The following is a 20,791-nucleotide window of genomic DNA, read 5'->3' on the forward strand; positions in this document are numbered from 1 at the left end:
TTGCTTTTTTTTCTTCTTGGTATTCTTGTATTTCAAGAAAATTTACTTTTTCCCCCTTTATAAAGTTATTGCTTGCAGTTGTTATGAAGTTAGAGTAACAATAATTTTTATATCTTTTTTTTTTCCTTTTGAGTTGTTCATCAATCATGGATCTTGATTCCTGACATGGAGCTTTGTGCTAGGGCCAAACTGTTCTTATTATTGTAATTTTGGGTGAGGTGATGGGCCCTGCATGTTCTTGCCTCAGGCCCACTAGATTCTTATGATAAACTCTACCTCTTATGTTCAGACATTTGTAGATTTTTGAAGTTCACAGTACTGGATTTTTAAGGCCTTTTCCAGCATCTGACGTTCAGAATGCTTCAATCTATTGTTATTGGCCTATGTTTAACATTTATTTATCTGTTGAGGCCTATTTCCTAATGGCCATGGATTTCTGTTTGCCTTTTTATGTAGTTCTTGAGTTGAAGTCACTTAATGTGGTTTCTCATTAGATTTCCGATTGTTCCTTGGTATGGAACTGTTTTTAGATTTTTGCTAGAGTAGAATGTGATATGTGGGCGTTTGGCAGTCTACTTCCAGTCAAGCAGAGACCTCTACCAGAAATCTATCACTCTTTCTCCTCTTTCTCCTCCTCCTCCCAGACCCACCCCAAAATTAAAATGTTTATTATAGTATTTATCTCACCTGATTATCTTGAGGGTGAAATGGGAAAATATATATGATAGTCTTAAAAATTTTGAAACACTAGGTAAATGTTATCTATTTATTATATGTCTTATAACTGAATAATTTATATCAGCTGCAATGGAGGTTATAATGAACTTAATGTCAAAGATCTAAATTTATATCTGATCTGTGGCATCTACTAGCTACATTACTCTAGACAAGTAATCTAACCACTTTTAAATCTCATTTTTCTTTTCTGCAAATTGGGGATAATACCTGACATGATTATTTTGAAAAAAAAAATCTTCTGAGTATGTGCAAGGCCTAAGACTTCCAAAGACAGTTTTATCTTCCTTCTTTGTAATAAGTTATTTTAAATTCAGTGAAAATTATATCCAGAAGTTGCGGAAAGATAAATATGACAACCCATTCCCCAAATCTCTGGACAAGCTCATTGAGAAAATATTATATATAACATATATATACTTAACATTCATCTTTCTGTGTCATTAAAAGTAAACCAAGTATTTTAAGTTTAAAGGAATAATCAGATTTTGAAAAGGATGTTTCACATAATCATCTGCATCTTTTTAGAAATACTTTATTCTTTTCTTCAAAAAAAAAAAACAGTCCTCTGATAGTTGCAGTTGCATTCATTTTTCATTCAGTTGAGTAGATGCTTTTAAATTATGTGTTATCACAGATAATGTGTTTCTGTACTATTTAATTAGAGGTTAATTGAACAGGGCACATTGAGAGCCCTAAAATATGCAAGATGAAGTATTTGATTAAAAACTGAAAAGAGATTCTGTTTTTTCCCGGGTAACAACCTTCCTGTCACATACTCTATACACTATATAGCGATGAAGATTTATCCAAATAAATGAATATCATTACCTATTAAATCAAATTATTCTTTTTCAGATTCATGGAGATAGCAGAAATGATGATCTTGAAAGTAAGTATGCAGAAAAAATGGAAGATGTGATACCTAAAGTCCCTCTATTTTGTTCTAATAAGTTTTATGTTTCTTAGTAGATATAAATTTAATCATTGTGGAAAATCTAAATAAATATTTTATGTTCAGTGACAATATAGTTGAGTTACATATATTTAGAACAAATTGTATTTGTAAAGTTATTATTACCATTTTGAGTCTAACCACTTAATATTAGTTGAATGGTTTTAATTTCCTTAAAGAAAATAAATATTATGTCTCTAGTCCATTATTTTCTAAAGACCATGTAATCTACTGGAAAGAGCACTGAAATTTAAGTTACAAATTTACTATTAATTAACTGCATGACCTTACTCAGCTTATTTGTTCCTCTACCTCATATTCTACAAAATAAAAAAAAAAAATTGGATTAGATGGTCTCAAAACCATTCCAGTTTTAAAGTTCTATAATTCACTCTCATTTGATACTAAAGCACAAGATAATCATGAGACAAGCCATTTAAACGCTGGGTTAGAGTTCCCTTATTTATAAAATGGAGATAATAATGACATAAATGTCTCCCTGACCATTTGTGGGAAAGGGATGTATTGGACAAAAGACAGGCCTCAGACTCAGGGAAACCTGGATCCTATTCCTTCCTCTAGCAATTATTGGCTTCATGATCCTGGGCTTTGAAGTACCAAAGGAAATTCTTGAGACTACAATTCACAGAGCAATGTTTTTAGAATGAGTTTGCTTCTGGAGTACTCCCTACACCAATGACATCAGAGATTTCATTTAAAAAATACAATAATGATAATAAATAAAAAATAATAATATGTTAAGGCACTTGCTGTGACTTTATAACTTGAGATTTTCAAATTCAGCTGTTTTAAAAGTAGTTACTCTCTCAAACAAAAAGATTCCCTCCCTTTTAAGCACCTATAGTTTTAATGGAGTGCTACTGATAGAGTGTATCATAAGGCTTGTGTTTTTCCCAATGTTAAGATAAAAAAAGAGTTTCCATTTAAATTCTGACAGATCAAATACAATTTTCATCAAAATCATAATTAGTAATAATAGTAATTATAATGATTCCTTATAATAGTACTTCCTGACCTTTGTACACTCATTGGTTAAGACCTTGTTATTGGGAAAGCTTGAAAACAAAAGGAAAAAGAGATGGCAGAGGATGAAATGACTACCACAAATGTGAACTTGGACAGACTAGTGAAGGATAGAAGAATCTGGAGTTTTCTGACTTCAAATTCAGAGCTATTCCACTATATTACAGTGTCATTCTCATTAAAATTGCTATATTTAGCAATTCTAGCAATACTTAGAAATACTATTTATCAAAACTATTGATAAATGTGATATATTAGAGCATTTTAAAAAGAAATATATATTCCCAGACTGGATAATATTCAAAAAATCCAATGAGAAACCATGTTAAATGTCATCATTCACCCTAAATCTTCACCAAAAGTCATCCAAAAGTCCATAGGTAATAGAAAATGTGGCACCTCAGGCAAATCAAGAATAAATATGACGAGAGATGAGAAATATGTACCTGACAAGATTCTATGTTTTGAGACATGAAGTAGCACACCTTACATATCTATGAGGTGGTCAAAAAAAAAACCCAGAATGAGAACCTTGGAAGTCCTGTGGAAGAACATCAAACAACTGGTGGTTAATCAGCAATCCTTTTAAAGCATAAACTTAGGAGTTCTGTGATCTCTAAAATACTGTCTTAAGATTCCAGAGAGGGTTGCAAATATCCTACACTCTGAATCTGAAAATTCTTGACCATAGCAGGTCAGCACAAGAATTTAGAAAACAGAAGAAGAGACCAAGCACCAATTGATGTTAAAAATTATTGCTAATCTAACTCCATAGTAATGGCAAGCAGAGAATCAATGGAGAAAATAGATTTTCTACAACAACTATGTGGACACCTAGAAGAAACAAAACAAAAGATATGAAAAAAAAATTATCTCAAAGGAAAGAATTGTAAGGACAATAAGAAGAATAGAACAGAATGTGTCAATCTTTATCTGAGTTAGTGGAATCCCTGAAAATTAGAACAAAGAAAAACAAATCCAGCAGCAAGAAATATTAGAACAAATATCAAAAGATTAAAAAACAGAAGGAAATTTAAAATCTCTACCTTCAAAAAACAACTACAAAATGAGTCAAAGAAAAATATTTAAGAATTGAAAGAGTCCTTAAAAATTATAATAACAAAAAAAGCCTGGACACTATATTTCAAGAATTAAAAATAAAATCTGTCCAAACCTAAGATTTCCTTCATTTCTCACACAACTGATTTCCTGGATTTCTTGATCTCCAGAAATTCATCTTTTTACAAAGTGAAATCAAATCTGAAATTACTACCTCAGCATCCCCTGTCCCTGGGCACCCACGTTCTTTCTGGTTAAAGTCTTCTTTGCTGGATTCTCATGCAGATCACAATCTCTAACCATAGGGGTCCCACAATTTTGCTTTGGTCCTTTTCTTTGCTCCTTCTTTACTTCATTTGCTGATCTCATCACCTCCTACGAATTTGATTACTAACTCTATGCTGATGATTCTTAAATCTACTATTCCTGCTCTAATCTCTCTGGTAACTTCCAGTCTTGAATCCTCACCTGCTTTTTAGAAAAGTTAAAATGGATGACTAGTAGACATCCTAAATTCAACATGAATAAAACAAGCACAATACCCCCTAAATCCCACCCATCTTCTATCTTCATTATTATTGTAGATGGCAATATCATCCTCCAAGTTCCTCAGGCTCCCAACTTAGAAGTCATCCAGAAGTCATTATTTCTCATCCTCCCATAACTAAGCTGTTGTCAGGCCTATTGACTTCACCTTTGCAGCAACACTCAAATATTCCCCCTTCTTTCCTCTGACACTGCCATTACTCTGGTACATGCCCTTATTACTTCATGCCTAGAGTATTGTAATTGCCTATTGATGGGTTTTCCTGCCTCAAGTTTCTCCATACTCTAATCCATCTTCCATTGAGCCACCAAAGTAATTTCTCCAAAGTACAGGTCTAACCATGTCACCTCTTTATTCAGTGAACTCCCCTGGCTTCCCATTCATCCAAAGTTATATAAAAATCATCTGTTTCACATTCACAACCTAAATCCTTCTGGTCTTTCAATCATTCTTATTCCATAATCTTCAATTCAATGACACAAGTTTCTTTGCTTTTCCATAAATGAGATAATCCATCTTGACCCAAAACATTTGCTCTAACTTTATCTCATACCTGGAATACTCTCCTTCTTCATCTCCACCTACTAACTTCCCTGACTTACATTATATCACAGCTAAAATCCCACAGGAAATACTTCCCAACCCCTCTTAATTCTAATAACTTCTCTCTTTTAATTTTCTCCTATATATATATATCCTGTATATAGCTTGCTTAATCAAAATTGTTTGCTTTTTACCTTCCTATTAGATTGTGAGCTACTTGAGAATAAGAACAGGCTTTTATCTCTTTTGATACCCCTGATGCTTAGCATAGTTCTTGGCAAATTGTTATTTAGTCATGTTTGATTCTTCATGATTCCTTTTGGGATTTATTTGCTATTGAAGTGGTTTGTTATTTCCTTCTCCAGCTCATTTTGTAGATGAAGAAACTGAGGCAAACAGAGTTAAACTGTCTCTTAGGAAGTTGGAGAATGATGAACAAACTATGATATGATATAATGAACGTATAGTGATAGAATAAATTATAATATAATGGGATGTTTATATATAATAAGAAATGATGAAAGATACAATTTCAGTAAATTCTGGGTAGTATTGACAGCAAATGAAGTGAAAAGAGTCAGAACAATTTATATAAAAACAATAACATTTAAAGGAAAATGATCACAGCATACTTATGATCTCTGCTTCATGCAGTAACCAACCACATCTTCAAAAGATCTATAATGAAATGATGACCATCTCCTACCAAAGAGTTAGGTGATAGGCACAAAGTACAGAAACCTACAATTTTAGACACAAACACTATATATACTCAACTTACTTGATTGTGCTTGTTTATTACAATTTTATTCTTTTATTTCTCTCAGTCCTTTGGGAAAAGGCAATAGTAATTTTAAGAAGGAAAAAGCTATTGATTTTTTTAATGCACAGAAGAGAACAGGAGGAAGTTCAGAATGAAGCATAAACAAAGAATTTTGAAAGTAACAACTTATTTTTAAAGCAAATCTGTAAAATGGAGATTCATATTTTCATTTGGAATCTTTTTTGTGCTTTCTGCTATGTATATGGAAAGGTTCCTTTTTGTATTTATTCAAAATTTTAAAAATTAAAAAATTAAAAAACAAATGCCCATAATTGAATCTGGTAACCTTTTTCATTCATTTACAACATTAGCTTTTGAATTAATTGCTTGTGTTAAGTTGTAGTTCTTTTCAAAAATTGTCAGTGCATCCCAGAATTCTGAGTGGGGTTTTTTCTCTCTTATCTCAACCAAAGGTTTACATTTTCTGAATTTTTTAAGCTAAGTAAAGGATCAAGTTTCATTTGACTTCTCTCCTAATTCCATTCTCAACACAAGACAGAAACATATAAATAAAATGGATGTTGGCATTCTAATAATGATAATGCAAAATCCTCTAGTCACTGAAAGATGCTCTATCAATTTGCCTTTGTATTTTTTGCTAGAAGTTTCTCCTTCCTTTATTCTTTTTAATATCTTTAATTGTGGTGGACACAATTATGCTAAACATTTTCTTACCTAAAGTCTTCTGTTCAGCTCAGAAAATGCTTCCAATTCTGTGGTTTCTGGGGCTCTTTGAATAAAAATTCTGAACCTCATACACTACAAAGCATTTTTTAAATTGAATTTTGTTATTTTCAGTTTCAGATTTTTTTTCCTCCCTTCACCTCCTTTCCCACCCATATCATAAAGCATTTTAAAAATAAAATTTAAACTAGACTATTGGACATAGATTTACAGAGAGCAAAATTTCATTACAGATTCATGCTGCTACAACATTTTTAGGTAATCAATGAGTAAGGAATTATTTATATAATTTATAAGGGTTATAAGAAACTAGGTGGAACAGTAGAAAGAATGTAGCCCTAGAATCAAGAAAACCTGAGCTCAAATCCTTCCTTGGACATTTGCTAGGTATGTGACTGTTTGCCTCAGTTTCTTCATCTGTAAAATGAACTAAAGAAAGAAAATGGCAAACCACTGCAGTATCTCTGCCAAGAAAGTCCCAAATGGGGTCACAAAGAGTTGGACATAACTAAAATAACTGAAAAATAACAAAAAAAAGTGATCACAGAAGATCAGAATTTGAAAGTTTGTCAGAGAACCTCAGCCCAACCTTACCCAACCACTACAGCAACCAAGAGAAATTATCCTTCTTATAATGAGAAAGAACATCCTGTCTTTACATTTTATAGATGAAATAGCTGAGGTTGAGATGGTTTAAATAACTTATGCAAAATCAAATAGGCAGTAAATTATAGAGGAGAGAAACTTGTAAAAGAAAACAAAAACTATTGTTCATAAGAATTAATAATATGAGAATTTAGGATAGATTTCTAGCTAGAAGGGACTTTACGGGTCATCTAGTCTAGCCCCCTTGGATTTACAATTAGGTAAATTTATTCAGCTTTATTAAGCACCTACCACTTGCCAGGGCCAATGCTAATTGTTTGGGGATACAGTAGAAGGTAAAGGCCAATCCCTGCTTTCAAATGAGAAAAGTGAAATGACTTGTTGCAAGTCACATGCCTTTCTACAGCGGCAGAGCTGCAATTTGAACTCAGATCCAAAACAGGTATCACACCAAGCACATTAAAAGAATAAATATTTGAAAACTCAAGGCTTTCCTCTTGCCTTCCTTCATATGCAGATCAAGATTAGCTTGCCACTGATTGTCATCATCTTTGTCATCTTGTACTTATCACTTATTTTATTAAATCAGTTTTTTTTGTTGAAATAAAAAATTCAGTGATACTATCAAACATAGGACTTCGCTCAGACAACAAGCCGACAGAATCAGAATATTATTATATGCATGAGTATGTTGTGTACTGAGGTGGCAAAATATGATGGAAGCTTTCACTGTTCATTTAGTAAATATTTTAAAAACCCAGAAACTGCTGTTCACCCTAGTTCTGCATTTGACAGCTTTCTGCTGTATCGGCTCATAAAAGTTTTATTAGTAGAGGGGTTACTTCTGTGGGAAACTGTGAAACATGAAATGCTTCCAGATGGTGTATTTTAAATGAAATAACACAGTCTTTCTCCCAAATAGCAATGATGCAGCACCCATCATATCATTATGGAAGAGAGCAGATCTACCAAAAGGAAGCAGAGGAAGAAAAAAAGGAAAAGGAAAAGGAACAAGATGATGAAGACAGTAGACAGGAGAGAGGCACTGGGCTTGAGTCAGAAGATGAACTGTATGTTATTTTCACTGAGAACAATCAAGAAGGGAATTCAAAAAATCCCTTGTTCTCTGACAGACCTCCACTCCCCCCACCTCGAGCTGTGGTTTCTCCCATTGGACTAGAAAAGCCGCATTGTCTGTTACCAGGTAAGTTTTGAGTCAATATAGCAAACCAGTTTTGGATGAAGTACTCCGCCGGGAACTGAAGCAAACACAGATACAACTTAGGTCTGATTTTCAAGACAATACAATGAATACAATAAACATTTATTAAGTAGCTATGGAGTAGAGGCAATGAAGAAAATACAGTTTGTGCCTGTTTTCAAGATATTTCTAGAATGAATGCAGTTAAATGCAACAACAAAAAAGGTATTGTAGCAAATGGGAGCGGCGGAACTAGTTACCAGCTCCAAAGATTAGCAAAGGACTTGTAGAAGTAATGGGGATTAGTGCATACTGGGACCTAGTTCAAATCCTGCCTTAGACATTTACTAGTTGTCTGACACTGGGCAGATCACTTAACCTCTAATCACTCTTAATCTCTAATCTTTCTTAACCTCAGTTTCTTCAGCTATAAAATGAGGAGTTTCATGTTGGTGAACTATAAAACTTCTTTTAGATCAAATATATATTATCCTATGATGAAGGTGCTAGATGTAATTTGAGCTTCCTAGCATTAGTGGATAGGAATTTTCTAGATAAATGTATGATGTGGGAAATTCTAGGCATTTAGAATAGAACGGTCTCCAAAAAAAACACCAAAAAATTGAATAAGTTCATGGGGCAAAGAATCATCTAATTTAGCTAAGAGAGCATATCAGGGAAGGTTATCTCCCTTGTACAGGGAGAAGTGCACTGAATTTGAAATCAGATATCACCACTACCCTTTACTACTTGTACCACCTTGAACTTAATGTTTCTGGGCCTCAGGTTCCTCATTTGTAAAATGAAAGAATAGAATACCTCTATGGTTTCTTTAAATTACAGATCCATAATCCGATGAGTAAGGATAGAAAAATAGGATTGCTGCAGGTTATAAAGGGTTTTTGTGTTCCAGTCATAGGAATTTTAACTTTATTTGAAACCTAGTGTGGTTTCACTGAAACTTTGTGATCAGAGGAGTGAAATAACAAGATTTTTAATGTAAGAATGATTTTTTTCCCTTTCTGGCAATGACCTAAAAGATGTATTGGAGGGACTGGAGGGAATAGAACAATAAGATATATTACATACAGGTAATGAGAACTTCATTAAGCTGATATCAATGGAAATGGAAATATAGAGGAAAGAAAGAATATTAAATGTGACAGAGGTGTAATGTTTATGATTTGATAGCTGATTATACAAGAGCAATGAGAGATTTGTGAACATGGGAAAATTAGTGAAAGATGGCATCTTAGATAGAAATAGAATAAGGCATGGATTAAAGGGGTAAGCAACAAGTTCAGTTTTGCACATGTTGAGTTTGAAGTTGTTGTTATTGTTCAGCAGTTTCCAGTTGTATCCAACTCTTCTTGATCCAATTTGGACTTTTCTTGGCAAAGATACTGAAATAGTTTGCCATTTCTCCCTCCATGAAGATAAGGAATCAGTAGAGACAGAGAAGTAACAGTTATAAAAATAAAAGAAAAACCAAAGAGTATTTTGAAACTGAAGGATCATAAAATCCATTGATTTAGAAGAGATCTCAAACATTATTTAATACAGACTCCTCATTTTACAGATGTAAATATCCTAGAGAGACCAGTGGAAGTTAGGTGACATGTCCAAAGTAACACAGGAAGTAATAAATTCTAAGCCAAATGGAAGGACTAAGAAGGCTCAAGGCCTTGATTCACTAGGTCTGGACTTGTAAGTTGTGAAGACAGTATCTGTGTTTCCAATCATGCCTCCCAAATATCCATTCCATAATCCAGATGTACTGGATTATTCTCTGCCTCTAGTACCACATTGTTCTGTTCTCTCTATTTGATATCACTGCTCTTCCCTAAGACTAGTCAATCTTTTCCAACTTTGCCAGTTAAACCTCAATCTGCCTTTTAAAATCTTTCTCGAAGGTTATTAAATTTCACTGTATCCTGAATTCCTTTGGCAATATGATGAAGTCTATGGGTATTTCTCAGAATAAATTTAAATGCACAAAGTAAAAACATAGGATTATAAAGAAAACTCTTGTGTTGGAATAGTATTTGAGTATAGAAAAAAGCTTATAGTCCTCAGATTAAGAAACCTTAGTGTACCTCAAAGGACAGATTTCTTGATATCCTCCTCACAATTTTTTAAAATTTTATTGACATGTTTTTGTTTTATATGATAGACTACAAACATGTATATATTACTCCCACTTTGTAATAGGTCTCATTTAATAAAAATAAAATAACTTAGAAAAACTAATAATACATAACCTCATTTGAAAGTTTATGTAACTTTTCATATCTGTAGTATCACACTCACTTCTCATTTTTTAATTAATAGGCATCTATTATCATTCCTTTCCACCCCCCATTAGAAAAAGAAAAGAAGCAGATTTTTGCAACAAATACATATATTCAAACAAAATAAATCCCTTTGAGGTCTGCATACAAAACTATGTCTCTTAATGACATCAACCCCTATATACTTGACATAGCATTGTTTTACAAAACTTCAATATTCTTATCCTCTAATCTTCTGCATTAGAATTATTTGTGTTTATATTTTATATGGCCACCACCACCCCCCAAACTGGAAACTCCATGATGGCAGAGACTATGTCTTATCTAAACTGCATCACTCTCAGTGCTCTGCACATGGTAAGTGATGAATAAATGATATTCCAGTAAAAAGAGATTAATAAGACTATCAGAAAGGCATGTAGAAAATTGTGTGAATTTGTATGTCTCTGAGCAAGTCATTTAACCTTTTGAAGCAGAGTTATCGTCTGAGTTCGCTCTTCCATAAGGTTTGAGGCTGCAGTGAGAGAAAATCACTTCTCAGTCTATAATAAAACATTTAAGTATGTGACCTTAAAAATTCCAAATAACATGATGGTTCTTGATTCTCATTAACAATAATTTTCATAGGCATTTAATTCAAGGCCCTTATAAGTCCCTTGTCAAGAAATGAGATATAAAATAAGAATTAAGCTCAAACAATTTGGTAAAGATGTTCTGAAAGTTAAGATATCTGACACATTCAACCTAAAAGTAGAACATGAGAAAAATGTTTCCCCACACATTTATTTGATTTCACCTTGGGATGCTGTCAGGGAAAGACGAGTCATTTGGTCAGAATTTCAACATTGCAAATTATTCAGAAGCTAAATCACAGTGAGATTAAAAAGAATCAGTGCCGGCTACTTATTAAGCACTTGATATCTGTTAAATTGAACTGTGCTGACCTGAACTTAACTGATTATATCTCACACTTCTATCTACTGAAAAAAAAAATGAATGTGGAATCAAAATTTTTTTTTTCTAAATCACACTTTGAGGCTTACTGTTTAACATGGGCAAGTCACTTTTTCACTCAGGCCTTATTTTCTTAATCTGTAAAATGAGAGTGTGGAGCTAAGGTAACTCACAACTCTAGAACAATCATCCTACAATCCTTATCTAAGCTCTATTACTATTTCTTAAAGAACCAGATCACTCTTCTATGACTATGCTCCTTCCTTTTTGTTTAGTCTTCCCTCCAAAATATGTTTACATCAAATAAAGATTATTCCCCTGATATCCTACTGATCAATGAGAAAGAAGTATCCATTGAGCTTTAATTCACATTTGGAAACCTGAACACTCAGAAAAATCTCCCTCTCACTGCTGATTTGCAATGCTTCAGTCAAAGCAATGAACATTATTCTTCCATTAAAAGAGCTCTCCTCTAATTCACAGAATTATCTTGGGAATTCTGTCAGATATCCTCTTGGGTTCCTTTCAAAATGCAAGATACCAGATAGAGAAACTTAGCTCTCTAGATCTCTTCTTACCATAAGTACTCTGTTTTTTCCCATAAATTCATGCCATTGCTCTATATTTTTCATGTGTAAATATACTCTGAAGTAGTACTTGAAAAAGCAGAAGTCTGAAATGGACTTCCTGTTTTTGACTTTGTAGTATAATTCACTTGTTATGGAAGATATGTGAAACAGATCTATTCAAAAACAGTTATTTGATGATCACAAGATAAGACGAAAATTTTGCCTGCAGGAAAAAAAAAAAAAGATTTGTTTGAGTATATTAAAAGCCTGAGTCCACAAAGGTACTATTTAACTAAAAGCAATAGAATAGGTTAACATCATGCTTCATTGTTTTCTCAATTAGAGACAGTTATGAATAAATTAATTATTATTAAAATCCATCACATGCCACCATATCAACAGAATCATAGTTGTTAGAGATAACAATTTGTATATTGATCATTTTAGACATTTTATATACTACTATATATGCCTATCAACTTCTTCTAAAATGCCTCTCTGATCAGTGTGCTTTATGTATTTATCTCATTTGATTTTCACACAATTCTGAGAGATACAGGTATTTTTACCCTTATTTTACAGGTGAAAAAAAACACAGCATGGGAGACTTGGTCAAAAACTTGGGGCAGACCTTCATCATTTCACACTAAGAATATTGTAAAAACCTATTGGTTGTCTTTTCAGGTTTTCCCCCATTCCCATCTATCCTCCAATGATATCTTTGCAACCATAGTGATCTTACTGAAGTACAGGTTTTATATGGGTCATGTGCCCCATCCACCCATTCAATAAACTCCCATGGCTCCCTCTTATCTGGAGGGAGGAATTCTGAATTTGAGCTCAATTCTTCCTGATTCCAGGCCTAGCACCCTATCCTCTGAATTATCTAGCTGATTCTTGGCATATGGTAAATACCTGATACTTATTTATTGACTTATTCTCCTTTATACTGTTCTTCTAGACTTAAAAAAACTGTTCAGGGAATGTAAAATATATAGTGTACATTTATGAAACAGTATGTAACATGGAGCTAAATACATCCTAATTTTTTTTTTTTTTTTTTTGGTCAGGGAAAATATTAGAAGGACAAAGTGAACGAAGCTGGGCCCAGTGTGATCTTGGAATTAAAAAAGAGACAGAAGTTGAGCTGAAAAGGGAGAAGGAAAAAAAAGAAGATGAGGAAGAAGAGGAGGAAGACCCTTATACTTCTGCAGAAATTGATGAGAATGAATACGATATAATCTTGGCCAAAGAGAGTATAAAGAAGAAAATGGGCAATAGATCTTTTATTATAAACAGACCTCCAGCCCCAACCCCAAGACCAAAAAGTGTTCCGATGAGAGAGGAGACCATACCTTATATAGCTCAAGGTAAAGTGTGAGCACAGGAATGCATGCATGTGTGTATGGGTGTTTGCATGGAAGCATGCTTAGAGCATTTAATGGGATAAGTACTGGTCCTGGGGAACTAGGGAATAATAAGGAGGGGAAATGATGATTTATACTCCATTTAATTCTTTTCAGAAAGACAATGAAAAAGAAAAACAAGGTTAACTGATTAGATTCTAAAACTAGTTCTTCATGCAGAAGGGATTGTTTTTAATAAATTAACCATGGAATATAATTCTGCAAACGATAGCAAAGAATTAAATTCTGATCTACTTTTGTGATGCAAGTAGAATAAATTAAACTACTTTATTGTCCACAAATTCAGTAAAAATATAGCTAAGGGACTTAAGAGCACTTTTTTTTTCCTTGTACTTTCTTCTAGAAGTTTTATAAATGTAATTATTTTCCTGAATTCCATTATTCTAGATCATTTTAAAATCTTAAACAATTTGAAGCAAATCAGGTAACTCATTTTGGTAATGGTTCTTCATCTGCAAAGGAGTGAGTGAATGTGTGTGTGTGTGTGTGTGTGTGTGTGTGTGTGTGTGTGTCTATGTGTGCACACATGTGTATGTATGTGTTTGTTGAGGGGAACTGGGTGGAGTATACAGATGAAGGGCACCTGTGTCTTTTTTTGGCTTAGAAAATTTAATTATTTTTAGCTCCTTATCTTCTTCCATTTAGTCTTATTAATTGATAGCAAACCTAGAAATTCCCATAGCTGTTGACTGTCTGACTCCCCTGTGAGATGACTTCACCTGGAACTTTGAGATTTTGTTGTTGTTGTTGTTGTTACCGTTGATGCCATTTCCTAATGGGTTTGGTACTTTCCATCAGAGCGTTTTGTAATCGTTGGCAAATTTCAAACTCAGTCATTTAGTCATTCAAAAAAAAAAAATTTATTGAATGCTTACTCTGTGCAAGATAATCAGCCAAACAGGAAACAAAGCTGAATAAGACATGGCCCCTGCTCTCAAATAGCTATAATCTTGTAGGAGAAAAAAAATGAATGCACAAATAATTCTAATAGAACATAAGATGTGATAAATGATATATAAAGTAAAGGAATTTCACAAGAGGCAAAATGATTTTATTAGTGATCATATAAAATATATTAAGGAAGGAATAAGTTAAAAGGCAAATTGTTAAGTATTTAACTATGTGCCAAGCACTGTGCTAAGTGCTGAGAAATAAACAGGACAAAGTAAGAAAGTCCTCATCTCAAGAGACTTACATTCTTTTCTAAAATTTATTTATTCATTTATTTGGTTTTTAATATAAATTACTTTATGAATCATGATGGGAGAGAAAAATCAGAACAAAAGAAAAAAAAAACTGTGAGAGAGTAAAACCAAAAAAAAAAAAAAATCAGAAAAAAGGAGTGAACATACCATGTGTTGATTTACATTCAATCTCCATAGTTATTTTTCTGGATATGCAGATGCAGATGCAGACTTTCTATCCAAAGTCTATCAGGATTGCCTTAGATCACTGAACCACTGAGAAAAAAACAAGTCTTTTCACAGTTGATTGTTGCACATTCTTGCTATTATTGTATACAATGTGTTCCTGGTTCTGCTTGTTTTGCTTTGTATCAGTTTGTGTAAATCTTTCCAGGCCTTTCTAAAATTAGCTTGTCATCATTTTTATAGAACAATAAAATAACTTTACCTTCACATACCACAATTTGTTCAACCATTCCCCAACTGATGGGAATCTACTTATTTTCCAATGCTTTGCTATCACAAAAAGAGCTGCTACAAACATTTCTGCACACATGGGTGCTTTTCCTTCCTTTATGATTTCCTTGGGATATAGACTCAGTAGCTAAACTGCTGAATCAAAAGGTATGTACAGTTTTATAGCCCTTTGGGTATAGTTCTCAGTTGCTCTCCAGAATGATTGGATCATTTTATAACTCCACCAACAGTGCATTAGTCTCAGTTTTCCCACATCCCCTCCAACATTTATCTTTTCTTGTCATCTTAGCCAGTCTGAGAGGTGTGAGGTGGTACCTCAGTGTTGTTTTAATTTGCAAATTTGTGTTTCTCTAATCAATAGAGATTTAGAGCATGTTTTCATATGATTATAGATGGCTTTAATTTCATTATCTGAAAATTGTCTCTTCATATCCTTTGACCATTTATCAATTGGGGAATGATTTTCATTCTTATAAATTTGACACAGTTCTTTATATATTTTAAAAATGCGACCTTTATCAGAAACACTGGGCTGTAAAAATTTTTCTCAGTTTTGTACTTCTTTTTTAATCTTGTTTCTATTGGTTTTGTTTGTGCAAAAACTTTAATGTAATCAAAGTTGTCCATTTTGCCTTTCATAATGTTCTCGCATTCTATTTTGGTCATAAATTCCTCTCTTCTCCAAAGATCTAATAGGTAAATTATCCCTTATACTTCTAATTTTCTTAGGAACTTACCTTCTAATAAGGGAATAGATAGATAAATAGATAGACAGACAGATAGATAGAAACAGATAGACAGAGAGAGCATCAAAGGAGAGGAAGACAAAAAGAGAGGAGAGAAAGGGGGAGGAGAGAAATTTTTGAATGAGTATATTTCTCACTATACTCCACATGAGCCTTTCCTAAGTGTCAATATGTGAATAGTCTACAACAAATTTTAGTCCATCAGCAAAGCCAACAACCCTTTCTTCTTTAAACAAAAAATAAACCTTAAAATTTTACTCTTGACTGACAAAATGAATTACATCTATGGTCTATGAGTACAAGTATAAATCTCAATTAATTTATTGGATGGCAGATCACTACAAGCACACACTGGATAGGACAAAGGAACTGTCATTTCCACATTTGCATCAGTCCTCATGTCTGTTTACAATTATGCACAAACTGTCAAGCATAGAGGGTATCCGAATATATAATATTATTGAATGATAGTCATTTTTTCATCAGGATCAGAGAAAGGTTCACCAAGACCACAATATGGGTTTAAAAATGTTTTGTCCAAAAATGCTGGTGTAATATTCTTGACATTTGAAGAAAAATATTCAGAAATAGGAAATAGACCTTTTTTTTTACAAAAATCTTGCAAAGTGAAATGCTGAAGGAGTATTTTTAATCTTTTAAAATAGTTTATCAATTTAAAAATCACTGATAAAAGCTTGGAATTTAATTGCTTAAATTAGTTAAGAAATAGTTAAAATAGTTCAGAAATAGTTAAGAAAAATAATAGTTAAGAAATGATTTTCACAACGATAAAATCAAAGTAAATAAATCACTACAAAATCCTTCAATGGAAAGAAAACTGGACTTGGAGGCAAGAAAACAAGAGCTCAAGTCTTGATTTTCTTATTGATTACTGATTAAGTAATCAGTTATTTTAGGTTATGATGACACGAAATAAAATTTTATCAGGTGACATATATTTTATATCTCTTTAAATTTTTGCAGCTATTTGTAGAAAATCTAAATGCTTCATAGATCTACAGTTTCAAGTTTCATTTGGGTTTGAGAAAAGAAGCCCTATATTATTGTGATTCCCCTAGAAAAGCAAAAATTGTCCTAGGTTCTAAATATGGAATCAGAATTTTTTCCAAAGCTTTTTATATGACATTTTTTTAAAGGATTATGATTAGTTAAAGCTCTAAGAAATTTTTTGAATTACTATTCAATTAATTCCAGCAGATTTGCCCATCCCTCAAAGTGATGCTTTTAGAGATTTTAAATCCAGAGCTTGATCTCCAGTCATTTCATGGTTTTGAATAATGTTGATCATTAAACACAAATACTACAATTACATTAGTGGAATTTGCTAACTGCAAGTTAGAAAGCAAATAAAAATGAAAATAACCCAAAGCTAGTGTGTCCAGACTTTGCTGTAACCATTAAAGCTAAAATAAAACCTTCTGGAATGCTAGGAAAATTTAGTGACCTATACAAGAAAAAATTATTAACTCACAATAAAATTAACTTAAAGTCTTATATAAGAGACATTGGCTTATTCATACAAGCATTCTAAAGAATTTTTCCCCTTACTCTCAGCTCAGCCCATATTGCCTTTTCCCAGAAGTTTCCCCTGATTGTTCCCTTAGAAAACTATCTCTCCTCCTTTTCATTGCACTTACATGTGGCACCTTCTTTATTTGATTACAAATTTCCTGAGAGCCTGGATTCTATATAATCACAGAATTAGCAGAGCACAATTCAATCCATAAGGCCAAGATCACCATTGCTCGCTTATAGAAGAGCCAGGCATTGGAACCCAGGTCTTCTAGTTATTGGACTAGTCTTTTTTTCTGCACTACTGTACTGATGTGGGAACCACGGGCAACAACTGCCTTACTGAAATTCTCCTGTTGGGAAATGCATACACTGAGTGCTTTGAAAAATTATTTGAGAACTCCCAATGGAAAAAAAATTCCAAAATTCACTATGCTATAGTCAGATTATTTTTATGGGATGAAGACAGGGGGAATATTTGAGACTACCTACTATTAAGATCTAGAATTTTGTGTAGTTTACTTCATCAGTGCATGCTTTCAGTTACCTAACCCATACCCTAAGTTCTTTTGTTGCTGTACAAAAGCCAGAAATCTTTTTGGAAAGAATACTTCCCCAAGTTTACCCTTATCTGGCATAGGATGTGATTCTCACTGGATGTATGCACTGTCACAATAAAGGCTCTTTTTTGGGAGAGAGGGGAGAAGATGTAAACATTAACAATCTACATGAAAGACTTACCATGTCATATTGCATATAACTCAAGGTAAATAAGAGTGCCTTATTTGACCCAAAGAATATATGAATTTCTGCAGGGAGAAAAGCAGGTATAATTGGGTGAACTATGACAAAATTTCACAACACATACAGATAAATCCCCAATATTTAAAAAAAGTAATAGTTATAAAAAGAAATGGGAGGGAGATAGAGAGAGACAGAGAATGAGACAGACAAAGAGAGAGCGAGAGAGAGAGGGAGAGAAAGAGAGAGGGGAAACAGAGACAGACAGACAGAGACAGAGATAGAGGCAGAGATAGACAGAGATAAAGACTGAGAGTGTGTAGACAAAGACAAGAAGACAGAGAAGGCAGAAGGGGGAGACAGAGACAAAGAGAGAGAGGGAAAGAGAGAGAAGAATGGAGAAAAGGTGAGAAAGAAAGAGGAGGAGGGAGAACAAAAGGAAGGAAAGAGGAAGAGAGGGATAATACCAGCAGAGCATATTTTTTTTTAAAGAAATTAAGAAGGAAATAAGAAGAAATATGATTTTAAAGGAGTTAACAAGGAAACAAGAATAAACAATTTGGACCTTGTTAAATTTAACATAGATTTTTAAAAATCTCACATAACATGATTTCAAACAGAATTCCATTCTTTTTTGCTGTTGTTCCTTGCATGCTTGTGTTGGTGCTTATTTAGCTTATAATAGAAAAAGAATAAAGTCTAAAGCATAATATACACCTTTATAATGACTCACATTTATATAATTCTTTAAATTTTTCAAAGAACTTTCCTCACAACAATATTACCAGGTTGTTTGTGTAAGTATAATTATAATTTCCATTTTCCAGATGGAAAAATTAAGGCCCACAAGGAACTAAGTGACTTAGCCATGTCCACACTGCTTTGAAGTGTCAAAGGTATAATTTGACTTCATTAGTGCTCTTTCTATAATATACTACTACCTATGTTTCACCTAAAATACCTGTATAGATTTATAGAATACTTTATTTCATTTATTACTACAATGTATCTATTAAGTAGACAGTAAGTATCTCTATCTTACTGATTACTGTTACAAAATATGAGAATTCAAGCAAAGCATTTCAGAGTTGGAAGGGATCTATTAAGAGCCCATTTTTTCCCTGTTGATATAGCTATAATTGTTAGGAAGTTTAGTTACCTTTTTCCTCCCTTAATCTCAGACTTAAATTTACTTCTTTATAAATCTCCACACTTCTGGGACCAAACAGAAAATTTCAGTGTAATCTTTCTTCCAAGAGATAGCCCCTCAAATACTTAAAATATTTTAAATACTTTATTTAAAATGTAGTTTAATATTTTTAATACAAGCACTTCCTTTGTCTTCTCTTCAAAGGCTAAACTACAACCATTCCTTTACTTGATCCTATCAATGGAACTAAGAACTAATTTATTGCTTTTTAATCATCTTTGTTAACCACATTTGTTTTTTTGTTTGTTTTTGTTTTTTTGTCAAAAATACTAAAGCAGTTTACTATTTCCTTTTCTAGCTCATTTTACAGATGAGAAAGATGAGGCAAATAGTATTAAGTGACTTTCTCAGGATTACATGGATAGTAAATATTTGAAGTCAGATTTAAACTGAAGTCTTCCTAACTGCAGGCCCAGCAATTGTGCCACCTATCTTCCCAAGAAATAAGTTTCCTGCCCCAAATCAAAAATCAAAACAATGGTTACACTAAAACCAGAATCTGTAGGATTCAGTTCTGTTTAACTTTTTTTCTCCACTAAATTATGTTACTTTTCAAAATGGATAATGTTTTCATTTATCTAATTTTCATTATAATATTGTTGGGCATGCTGTTCTCGTAATGTTATTTATTTTCCCTCATCAACAATTCTTTCTTAACACTTAATAATCTTTTTTTCTTTCAAAGAGTAGATATTACAGCACAACTCTTTAATTTTCTTCCAAAGCTTTGGCGGTCTTGTGAAATAGATTTGCCACATTTCCCAAAAAACAACCCATTCAATTTAAAGTCATGAATTACCACAGGTCTTGTTGGGACACAATAAAAAGTCATAAAGCTATAGAGATCTCACCAGGTACCAAGAGAAAGGGGAATAATAAAAGGATAAGAATCTCTTTAATTAGTTTCTCCCTTATTGGAGTTCTTCAGGCAAAAATGGGATTAAAAACATGTTGGATACTTTGTAGAGGGAATTATCTTTCACCTAATGAATGCTTGAACTACATGCCCATTGGGCATATACTGATTCCTTGGTATCCCACACGTGTCCCCAGTATCAATGCAGACTTCCAAGAATGCAGCTCAGGAAGATCACAAAATCAAAAGATGTACCAGAAATGAAAATGCAGAGATAAGACAATTTTATGCTTAATCATTCCCTAGCTCCTCTGTGCTATCTCATTGAATATTTTAAATAGTTTAAAAATGGGAAGGAAAAGATTTGTTTTATGGTAGCTACTGATTTTCCAAACTTTGAAGACTGAAGTAATGAATAAAAAAAAAGAATAGAAACAAAGAAAATAATGCCTGAATGTATAAACTAGGTTTAAAATTAAAGAACAACAAACTATAGCTTTGGTGAAGAATAGGGATTTTTTCATCATTTTTTTTTTTGCATCAAATACTCCTTTGGCAGTCTAATAATGTCTGTAAATACTTATTAGATTAATTTTTTAATGCACC

General features: G+C 33.0%; 1 protein-coding gene across 1 annotated transcript in view; it reads left to right on the top strand.

Annotated features, from left to right (window-relative positions):
- Positions 1 to 20,791, top strand: part of BANK1 (B cell scaffold protein with ankyrin repeats 1) — a 400,016-nt gene that overhangs the window by 322,040 nt on the left and 57,185 nt on the right. The window contains exons 8-10 of the mRNA XM_051965591.1: positions 1,594 to 1,627; positions 7,919 to 8,200; positions 13,082 to 13,381. Of these exons, the coding sequence (XP_051821551.1) occupies positions 1,594 to 1,627; positions 7,919 to 8,200; positions 13,082 to 13,381 (616 nt within the window). The remainder of the gene's footprint in view (positions 1 to 1,593; positions 1,628 to 7,918; positions 8,201 to 13,081; positions 13,382 to 20,791) is intronic.

The sequence above is a fragment of the Antechinus flavipes genome, chromosome 6, assembly GCF_016432865.1.
Source record: "Antechinus flavipes isolate AdamAnt ecotype Samford, QLD, Australia chromosome 6, AdamAnt_v2, whole genome shotgun sequence".
NCBI classification, from domain to species: Eukaryota; Metazoa; Chordata; class Mammalia; order Dasyuromorphia; family Dasyuridae; genus Antechinus; species Antechinus flavipes.